Source organism: Lampetra fluviatilis, chromosome 56 (genome assembly GCF_964198595.1).
Source record: "Lampetra fluviatilis chromosome 56, kcLamFluv1.1, whole genome shotgun sequence".
In the NCBI taxonomy this organism is placed as follows: domain Eukaryota; kingdom Metazoa; phylum Chordata; class Hyperoartia; order Petromyzontiformes; family Petromyzontidae; genus Lampetra; species Lampetra fluviatilis.
The window spans coordinates 3,750,371-3,761,487 of NC_136330.1; the positions used below are offsets into that span (position 1 = coordinate 3,750,371).

The following is an 11,117-nucleotide window of genomic DNA, read 5'->3' on the forward strand; positions in this document are numbered from 1 at the left end:
TATACTCACACAGAGACCCATAGACTCACACAGAAACTCACAGACTCACACAGAGACCCACAGACTCACGCGGAGACCCATTAAAGGGTGAACGCCCACGAAAGCTGGTGACGACGATCTCGTTGCGTAAAAATCACAATGATAGTCAATTGTGGGCAATCTTTAAAATGCGGCGAATTTGTACCCTTTTCAAATTCGGTTACCACGGCGAATGACGTCACACGATCTTGAACGTCCCCTCCACCGGGAAGCAGACGCCGCGTGGTCGCATCCTTGTGGTTGATAAACAACGCCCGCGTCGCCGGCAACTGGATACGAACCACGAACCGCGAACCTCTGCGGCGAGAAGCGACCGCCGGTTCCACGTTTCCGCACGCGTCCCCGCAGCCTCGAGCGTAGGCCTCGGCACGAGTTGTCTCTTGTGCCGCGCGTGCGTTTTGCGCGTGATTTGTAAATGATCGCGCATCGGAACGTCGAATCGACGGCCGCTCGGGAGGCCGTGGTGCACTTTGGTGTTAAATTATGGATGCACCTTCCCCCACCGCCCCCCCACTGCCCCTCCCGGGGCGATTTGGCAAGGTGCATTGATGATGATGATAGTAATAGGCGGTGTGAGCCTGTGCACGTATGTACGTACGTGCGTAATAAGAGCTGTGCAGCTTGGCGGAGCCTTACTCGGTTAAAATAGAAAATAGTTTTATTGTTTCAATAGTAGAAATCTAGGGTTTCAAGAATAGCAAATTGATTGTCTGTTCCCGGCCACCAATTACCGCACACTAATATTACATCGAATACAATTTTGCCCTCAGTTCGTTTAAATTCCCAGTAAAACGTGCCAACATTGGGCTAACGTTGGCACGACGGCCCACAGTTCCATGCTCACTGGCTTTCCTACCTCCTTGATGGAAATTGAAAATGTTCGATTCGACCGCCACGGCGACTGACGATCTCATAGCAGAGTGAGCGGGGAGACTGTGACCTTTGCCGTTTAAAAAAATGATTTTTTTTTAAAGACGGCTTTTCGGAAAAATCTCTCTGTCAAAGCCGCACCCCGGCACGCGTGGTGGTGATAACCGTTGCGCTGTGAGAGTTCCAAATCGGAGGTTTCGTCTCGTGACTAGATGCCGATGAGCACAATCGCAATAGCAATGTGGAAAAGGGACCAAAACATTAACAGAAGATAATCGATTATCAGGAGATCATCGATTAACAGGAGATAAATGATGATCAACTGTGCTAACGAATGCACAGCAGGTCCCAGGATTCTCTCGTAAACGGGAGGCCGTTGTTTCGGCCGCGTGGTGCACATCTTTGTGTTGCTCACATCGTGCAGCAGCTGGAGATGTTTGTTTGTTTGTTTAAAATAACGATTTGTCTTTGTCGGCATCGCTTGCGCACATTAACAACGCTGAGCGCGGAACTCTCCGTGCCAGACTCCGACCGAGTGGAACAGAGGTTCTCCCGAAGGGATCTCGGCGGTAGTTTTGCGGTATCCGCCTCCGTTGGTTCATTCTCTAATGTGACAGATTGCGATATTTCGCAACGGATCCTAAATCTCATGACGTGGCACCGATAACATGATGTGGATTAAATTGTGGGTGGCGGGGGGGGCGTGGTGTGGTCGGTTTGTGTGTGGTGGGGAGGAGGGAGGGAGTGCGCAAAGCTAAAATATATTTAAATTATATTTAAATTATATTTAAATAGCATTAAGTCTGCCTTGAAAACTCACCTCTCTAAACTGACCTTTAACCCGCCTCTAGTTCTGGCCGTGTACCCTGTGTAGGTTCTGTAAATTTCTTGGCTTCCCATACACGGCGGCGCATCGGTGGGATCCAACATTGAAATGCGGCATTTCACAGCCGTGAATTTTTATCGCCATTATGAGACGGTGGGTCTCACGGTCTGTTGTTGTGTTCTTGTTGTTGTTGTTCTGCAGGAGGAAGAGGAAAGGATGGCTCGCCCATCATCACTCTGCCCGAGTGCCCCAGCTTCTGCGAACTCCCCGACGCCGACTTCCAAACCATCCTCCAGTACCTGACGAGTATTCCCAAGTGAGGGCGCGGACCCGTGCACGAATCCTCGCGTCTCATCGTCATTGATTCATTCGTGGTCGTCGTTGTCACCGTGGTTATCATCATCATCGTTAAAATCACGGTCATCGGCGTCATCGCCGTCGTGATGGACTCGGGGTCATATCATGGCATTGCAGTCACCGTTGTCATCATCATCATCATGGACGCATGTACAGTGGGCCTCATTTCATTCCCATCACCATGTCCCGTGCCAGCCGCGCTAAGTAGCTGATAATTCTGAAAATAGGATTTTTTTTTTAAACGATCAATGTAGTTATTAACAACGGCAACAAAAATAATTGTACATCTGCTGTTCCCTTTGACTTTGCTCTCACCGGCGACGGGACGACACGCTAATTACGGCAATTATTCCCGGGCGCGTCTGCCGTCCCCGCCGCGATTCTTTAATCTACTTTGAGCTGCTCGTTAATTGAAGGCTCGAAACGAGCGAGTGCGGCCTCCTGCACGAGTGCGGGAGATCAAGCAAAGCCAGGCCCAAGAGCGTCGCGCTCAATCGTTCGGCCAACCGTCAGCGTTTTAATTGCTCGAACGGGTCGGCCCGCCGGAGGGAAAAATGTAAACGGCGGTTTCGGGAGTCGCCGCCGCCGCCGCCGCCGCCCTCAACTTTCCAGGGCTATCGTGCACGCGCCTGCCTTGATCGGCGCCTCACGTTTTTGTGGCTTGTGCTTCGTGTCTGCGAGTAGGCCTCCACAAACTATTTTGTGAATGTATGTCAAAGCGGGGGGGCGGTAGGGAGCGCTTGACACTGGCGCCCTTCCTCCTCTAACCCAGCTTAAATATACGCTGCCAAGCTTGGTGGTGTTCATTCAGACGCTGTCTTTCCGACAGACCTGTTCTTCACCTGAGGACGGCTGCTTGCGTTGTGGCCGAAACGTCGTGAGAATTGTATTTTATTATGTTTTATTTTTATTATTTTATTATTTCCTTTCTACGTGACTTTACCGAAAGAACCAAGAAGATGAAAAGCACAACATGTTTTTAAAATCCTTTATATTAACTTCACTTGCTTGCTTGCGCACTTACGACCGTGCAAATCCTTCGGTCGTTTTTTAACCCACTTCCCGTGATCCAATCGAGCTGACATTTTGCACACAGACTCGTTGTGCGTGACAATTTATTTTCGTGAAAAAAAATTTGCAACATTTTTTTTCAAAATTTTCCACTTTTTAGGAAAAAAATGTCATATTTAATTTAAAATACCAATGTGATAAAAATGAAACTCTTACTCAAGAAAAACAGAAATTAATAATTAAATAAAACCGATGCCACGCATATAAAGGATTTATAGTGAAAAACTTTGTTTTTACGGGTTAATTTTTAATTTTTTTTCAAATATATATGAATATTTTTCCAGGTAAGGCCCACTGAGCTTCAAAGCTCTTTTTCAAAAGTGACTTGGCCACTAACGAGTGTTCAACATTTGGACATTTATAGCATCAAATTAATCTCGATGTCTGTTTCTCAAACCGGAGGAACCACACGACCATGGGGAGAGAGACACGCAAACTCCAAATATACATTCTAGATTTGAAGCTTTCGTGACTGCAAGGATTAATATTCTTAGTTTTTTTTCGGTAAAGTCACGTAGGTAAAAAATGAAATTAAAATTAATAAAAATAAAATCATAAAAATCACGACGTTTCGGAGGCAACACAAGTCTCCGTCATCAGGTGGGACCGTCACAGCCAGATTTGCTGTATCAAGTGATTTTTATTATTTTATTTGTATTAATTTTTATTTAATTTTTTACCTACGTGACTTTACCGAAAAAAAACTAAGAGTCCAAATATACAGCAGCAGGCGTCAGGGTCGGGATCGAACCCCCGACCTGCTGCCCACCAGACGAGGCAGTCAACATCCCACCGCCCCGCACCGTGATGACCGTCAAATACGCACCGTTCGCTCCGCAACCACCGACTGTCAAACTACTGACGACCACGGTCTGTCTGTCCGTCTGTGAAGCAACGACGCTTTCATGATTCGCCCAGGCCGTGTGAGAGTGGTCGCGCAAATGCCGAACGTGCTCATTTGCGATGGTAATTTGTCATCGCGCTCACGGCCAATCTGCACAGACGCGTCCATGTATACGTGGCCTATTTATTTTACGACTTCGCATGTATTAATATTATTATTAGAATTATTATTCGTACGTGTTGATTCACTGGATGGGGGGGGGGTCTCTGCCGATCACCGTATATCTAATTTTCCAATTAAGCTTTCCTGTCGAGTGGTCGTCACGGAGATGAACTTAACAGGATTAACGCGAGGCCCTTGAATTTGCCTCATTACCGTCACACAGCAAAGCGGGGGGACGCTTGCTTAAATAAAAAAAAATATATAAAATCGGAGTTGAGACCGATCACTAAAATTCCACGCTGCCGCGTGACAATTCCATCGGCCACATCCTCCACTTCTCCTGTCCGGGTGGTCGAGGTTATAAAGTGCTCCGGGCCGTCCAGTGGCTCATGGGTAGCGTTAGTGGATCGCGAGGCACACAAACTGCTATCTTGCCAGTCCACCGCTGGATGAAGGCCTTCCCCCCACGCCAGATGGGGGAGGCCTTCAACGACGCGGCGCCCTGCGGGGGGGGGGGTCGACGTGGAACCGTAGATTTGTTCTGCCACTCTCTGGATTATTTATTTATTCCCCCGCCCCTCCCCCAATTTCTGGAGCTCTGAAGGAACGTCGTGAGCTGACAATGGGCTCCCTCTGTGGGAATGCCGTGGGTTTACGGTGAAGGCCGAGAGGGGAGGGAGGGAGGAAAGGAAAAGAGGCAACCCCCCCCCTGCCCGCCTGCCTGCCCACGCTTTGTGCGGGTTGAGCGATTCAGGAACAGGGGTCGGGTTTCACGAGCCGAGCCGCAATTTCCGTCCGGTCAAAGGAGCAGAAGGAAAAATGTCGAGGAAATTAATCCGAGTTAAAAAGCCACGCGGCGATTTTATTATTATTATTGTGATTAGAAAAACATAAACGCTTCTGCAGCACCCTTAGGAAGACGATGGCGATCGTTATTTGCCAATCCGCTGCTGGATGAAAGTCCTCGCCATGCCGTGCCGCTTTGTCCGAGGGGAGATTATTTCGATTTCTGATTTCTGCGGGAGCCACCGTTCCTGTTACGTGGCAGACCTCTGTGTGTAGCGATTTATTGATTGAATTTAAAAGCACGTTGCTTGCTCAGAGAGCGGCCTCCAGGAGGCTCCGCGGAAGAGCGAGCGGCTCGCGATCGAGCTGTTACGGGTTCAATCCCTGGTCAGGGGTTGATTCGGCCCATCAATCCCCTGGGGTGGTGAAATTAGCAGCACTCTTGAGAGGAAGTCACCAGTGGTTGTCTTCCTGATAACAACGCCCCCACCGCCCCCACCGCCCCCACCTCCTCCGCCCCCACCGCCCCCACCGCCCCCACCTCCTCCACCCCCACTGCCCATACCTCCTCCGCCCCCACCTTCATCGCCCCCACCTCCATCGCCCCCATCTCCACCGCCCCCACCTCCATCGCCCTCACCTCCTCCGCCCCCACCTCCGCCTCCCCCACCTCCATCGTCCCCACCTCCGCCCCCCCCCCCCGTGGGATGTGGAATTTCCACCATCGGCTCAGGGATGTTAAGGTGAGCACTCACGTGGGCGTTGTGTTGTTGCGTCTCTCTCCCTGCCAGGCTGGACACGGAGGATGCTGGCTTCATCCTGGTCATCGATCGTCGGCAAGACCGATGGAGCTCGCTGAAAGTGGTGCTCATGCGCATCTCCGTAAGCGGCGTGCGGTGTTGATTCTTCTTCTTTTTTTGCAGCGGCCTCCGCAGCTCCCGTTGCTCCCCGTGCGACCTCCACTCAATCTTCTGCGAATGTTACGCTGGATGGCTGCGCCCCACTATTTGAATTCTTTGCACAGTTGACCCCATTGCGCGCGGCGCGCTCTGCGATGTGCCGTGTGTGTGTGTGGCGTGTGCTCGCGGCTTGGGTGTGTTGTGCTCCGATGTGTCCTGCGTGCTTTGTGTATGAGCATGCGGCGTGCACTCACGTGCTGTGTACAGTGTGTGCTCACGTGCTCCACGTGCTCCACGTGCTCCACGTGCTCCACGTGCGGTGTGCTCCACGTGCGGCGTACAGGAGCTGTTCCCGGCCGGTCTGCGTGAGGTCCACGTGCTCCGTCCGTGCGGCTTCCTGCAGTCGACGTTCTCCAGCTTTGGACTGAGGTTCAGCAAAGATGAGTTCAACTTACCTGTGCAGGTAACGGCTCGACACCCCCCCCCCCACGCCCCCCCCCCCCCCACGCCCCCCTCCACCCCCACCTCCCCTCCTCTCCCTACCAGCTCCACTCTGATTTTTACGTCCGGCTGCGTTGATCGTTTGAGAAATTCCGAGATCGCAAGTTGATTTCAAAACGTTATAATACAAGCACAGTGCCACATTTGTGTACAACCTTATTTCCTTAGAACTTCTTTTTGTGTTCAGTTTGTTGTTCCTTTCCCCGCACCCCCGATTATCGCGGTTGGCTACGTACGGTGTGAACTTACATACGTACGCACGTGCGCACAGGATACAAGGTGTTGGTGACTTAACAGGTGCTCGCTAGTTCTAGATTTGAAGTTTTCGTGTAGGTGAAAATAATAATAAAAATAATAAAAGAAAAGAAAAATGGAAATAACTAACATTTATTAATTTTTATTTATTTTTATTTTATTATAATTTTCTTATTATTATTTATATTTTTTCACGTACGTGACTTTACCGAAAGCGTACACCTGTCCGAACAGCCTGCGTAGGCTACGCGAGGTATCCTTGTATTGTATCTGAGTGTGTCCATGTGTGCGTGCGCGTGTGTGTTGAAAGGCAGGGATCGGGAGTGTATCCGTTAGCGTCCCGCACTGTGAACCCAGATGGTGACCCAATGTTACACTGTGGTAGTGTTACTGTGTGGTAGTGTTACTGTGTGGTAGTGTACCGTGACACAGTGTGGGGAGCGGTAGTGCAGTGGTTAGCACTACGCTGCGCTACGAACCCGGCTCCCCGAGGTCGATTCCTGCTCACGGCCAACACCGGTGACGATTATCTGAACCGGTCCAGTGCCTCCCCTAGGTCGACTCAGCCTCAAATGAGTACCTGGTGCGGTGTGTATTAAACATTGCCACTGGGGAGACAAACGTGGCCCGGGCGTGGTGCTGGCCACTCACCCCTCTCGTGTGCCGTGCCGGCCTTTGCAAGCACTACTCAACTAACGACACTTGAAGGCTACCGGGGTGATCTTTGTCTTTGTGTGTGTGCGAGCAGATCATGCTGCCCAACTCCCTGGGCGAGCTGCACATGTCCATAGACCGGTCGCAGCTCACGCCGGAGCTGGGAGGCACCCTGGTCTACACGCACTCCGAGTGGATTCAGCTGCGCTCCGTACGTCCCTCCCGTCGCCTCTGTCGCTTACGATAGCACCACCGATAACAACACCGATGACAACACCGAATTGTAACGGAAACATTGGGGGGCTGGGAGGGGGGTGGGGAGAAACGTGTGTATGTTGAACGTCTTCCGCACCGTACGTAGCCAACCGTGCTGATCGGAGGTGCGGGGGAAGGATAATGCTTTTTTTTTTAATACACAGCGTGAATAATTAAACGCGTGTTGGCCCCTAAAAAATTTAGTTTTTTCTTCCAGCCAGCAGGCCTCTATCGAGAGGTCAAGAAAGGTCATGCACGGCATGGGAATCACGGGAGGGCTCATGCATTTTGCGAGCGCTCCCCTTGCGAGCGCTCGCCAGCGAGTGTAAAAACGATAAAAAAAAAAACGATTTTCAATTTGACCAGGTAAGGCCCACTAAGCTGTATCGCTCTTTTTTTTGTTTGGCGAAGCAAAGTGGCCACAAATGAAAGTCTCGGAGCGGTGGTGTAGTAGCCCGCGGTCAAACAAAATCCAACTTTTGCCTCCCTTCGCCAGGACCTGGAGGGATTCTCGGAGGTGGCGCGCGACGCGGTGCACACCCTGCAGGCGGTGGGCCTGGAGCTGGCCGAGACGGAACTGCCCAACACCGTGAGGGCCACCGAGGAGTTGCTGGGTGCCCACGGCCGGCAGCGCGACGACGTCAAGGTGAGACGTCGCCGCGTCGCCCCGGGGCAACGTGCCGCCCCGGTCGCGGCGGCCCCGTCCCGGCACCTCGGGTGGTTCGGGTGGTTCGGGTGGTGCCGCGAGGCTCTCCCAAAGGCGCCGGGCCTAGGCGGCAGCGGTGGTGGCGGCGCCGGCTGTTGTGGTGAAGCTGTGGGGTGGCGGGCGGTGTGGTGTGTGGCCTGTGTGGTGGTCTGTGGTGGTGGCCAATGTGGTTTGGTGAGGCTGTGCGGTAGCTAGTGTGGTGGCTAGTGTGGTGGTGGTGGTGGTGCAGTCTGGTGTGGTGAAGCTGTGTGGTGGCGGGCGGTGTGGTGTGGTGGTGGGCAGTGTGGTGTGGTGGGTGGCCTGTGGTGTGGTCGGTCGTGCTGTGTGGTGGTCGAACAGCGTCTGTCTGTCTCCGTAGACCACACAGACAAACAACAGCCAATGAGAATGTGGCTTGACGGTTAACGTTACCAGTCAGTGCCGGTGTAATGCTCTCCTAAGCAACAGACGCCGACGAAGTCGCGCGCAAACGCACACACACACACACGCGCGCACACACGGACGCACACACACACGGACGCACACACGCACACACATGCGCACACGCACGCACACGCGCACATGCACACGCGCACACGCACACACGTACGCAGTTGCACCCGGATAAAAAATTAGCAACGCAAATTACGAACCGAGGCTGCAGAAAGCACAAATCTAAAATGTCCGAACAACTATTACATCTCACAAATGTTACCGGGTGACGGGGGGGGGGGACAGGAGTGGGGGGGGGGGGGTGACAATGGAGTGTCAGGGGGTGACAGGGGGGGGGTGGTGACGAGGAAGCGGGGGGTGGGGGGGGGAGTGGGGTGACGGGGGGAGGGGGGTGACCGGGGGTTGACCGTCCGTGCCTGACGTCCGCGCGTCTCTCCGCAGGCCCTGCTGGAGTCCGTGCTGGAGCAGGGCCGTCGCCTGCTCAGCACGATCGCCGAGCCGACCTCCAGTGACCCCGGCTACCAGCCGAGCCTCGACCGCCTGCAGGGGATGCGCTCCGTGCAGCGGTGAGAGCGCCACCCGCCAGCGGGGAGCCCCGCACACTTTTAAATCGACTCAAAACTCACCGCTTGAGAACTGCTTCTCGCGTTTCGTTTGTTGTCCTCCTCCCGCTCCCCCCGCTCCCCCCGCTCGCCCCGCTCGCCCCGCTCCCCCCACACCTCCGATTCGCGTGGTTTGTCGCCACGTACGCCATAAAGTCACGTAGGTAAAAAATAAAATTACTAAAAGTAATAATAGAAATAAAAGAAAATAATAAATCACGACGTTTCGGAGGCAACACAAGTCTCCGTCATCAGGTGGGACTGTCACAGCTAAAATGACTGCGTCAAGCGAGGCAAAATTCCAAGAGACGAGCTCTTAAATACACCCGGCCCGCACCCACGGCCCCGTCCGGTACGAAACGAAACCGAGGCCCTGCCTCCTGTCGTTCCCGCCAGGCTCCTGTCGCGGCTGGGCGAGGCGGACGGTGCCGCCGACAAGTTCTGGGCCAAGCACCACCTGAAGCTGCAGCAGTGCCTTCAGTTCCGCTACTTCGAGCAAGACTTCCGGGAGGTGCGGACCGCTGACCAAATCAAAAAGATGCTCGTCGCTGGGGGGGGGGGGGGGGGGGGGGGTGGGGGGTGGAGATTTTAAACGGCGGTTCTTTTTTAGAAGGGCGGGGTGGAAGGTGCTCTGATCAGAAATCGTGCTGGAGGAATCCGCATGACGCGGCCAATCGGTAAAGGTTTGTCACGTGAAACACAACGTGCCAATTTGTTACAGCAAATCGGTGTGTGGGAGAGTAAACCCACCACATCGACAACCAGTGGTTGTTAGCGATCTCGACCACCGGCCGTGGATGAAGGTGTGCGCGTGCGATGAAGGACTGAGCGGGGAGCGGTAGGGCAATGGTCGGTGGCCCTCCCCTAGGTCGACTCGGCCTTAAACGGGTACCCGGCCCGCCACTCTCTACCCCGCCCCCCACGCCCACCCCGCGTGCCGTGCCGGCCTTCGTAGGTGCTCGCTTAACGGCGCTTGGTGCCGGAGGTCTGTCAAGACTATGGGGGTGGAACCGGAGTCTTTGTCTTTGTCTTTGTCGTCGTCGGTGGTGATGAAGGTGATGGGGCAGTTTGAGGAGCTGCAGGAGAGGAACTGCCGGGTGGCAGCAACGGCCGAAAACTCAGCGCAGGCGAAGGCTCTGCTGCAGGAGCTGCAGAGCCTGGACAAAGCAGCGCAGGTGCTCCCCCACGCAGCGCCGCACAGACGGCTCACCCCACTCGCTACGCTTGCTGCCCGCTACTCACTACCACACCACCACTACTCACTAGCCTCACTCACTACCCCACCACCCCGACTCACCACCCCACCACCACCCCACTCGCTACGCTTGCTGCCCGCTACCCACTACCACACCACCCCCACTCACTAGCCCATCGCCCGCTACTCACTACCCCACCGCCCCACTCGCTACGCTTGCTGCCCGCTACCCACTACCACACCACCCCCACTCACTAGCCCATTGCCCTCACTCACTAGCCCACCACCACCCCCACTCACTACCCCACCACCCCACTCGCTACGCTTGCTGCCTGCTACCTATTACCCCACCACCCCTACTCACCACCCCACCACCACCCCCACTCACTACCCCACCACCCCTACTCACCACCCCACCACCACCCCACTCGCTACGCTTGCTGCCTGCTACCTACTACCACACCACCACTACTCACTAGCCCACCACCTCTACTCACCACCCCATCGCCCGCTACTCACCACCCCACCACCCCCACTCACCACCCCACCACCCCCACTCACTACCCCCCCAGAACCCCCACTCACTACCCCGTCGCCCGCTACTCGCTACCCCACCAACCCCACTCACCACCCCACCACCCCCACTCACCACCCCACCACCCC

At 54.2% G+C, this 11,117-nt stretch overlaps 1 protein-coding gene across 8 annotated transcripts in view; it reads left to right on the forward strand.

Annotated features, from left to right (window-relative positions):
• The window catches only part of LOC144950095 (guanine nucleotide exchange factor DBS-like), a 105,456-nt gene that overhangs the window by 55,054 nt on the left and 39,285 nt on the right, over window positions 1-11,117 (forward strand). For all 8 annotated transcript variants that reach the window (XM_078880137.1, XM_078880138.1, XM_078880140.1 and 5 more), the window contains exons 3-10: window positions 1,937-2,051; window positions 5,747-5,837; window positions 6,198-6,317; window positions 7,359-7,475; window positions 8,016-8,165; window positions 9,099-9,223; window positions 9,656-9,770; window positions 10,315-10,434. In XM_078880137.1, coding sequence (XP_078736263.1) covers window positions 1,937-2,051; window positions 5,747-5,837; window positions 6,198-6,317; window positions 7,359-7,475; window positions 8,016-8,165; window positions 9,099-9,223; window positions 9,656-9,770; window positions 10,315-10,434 — 953 coding nt within the window. The remainder of the gene's footprint in view (window positions 1-1,936; window positions 2,052-5,746; window positions 5,838-6,197; window positions 6,318-7,358; window positions 7,476-8,015; window positions 8,166-9,098; window positions 9,224-9,655; window positions 9,771-10,314; window positions 10,435-11,117) is intronic.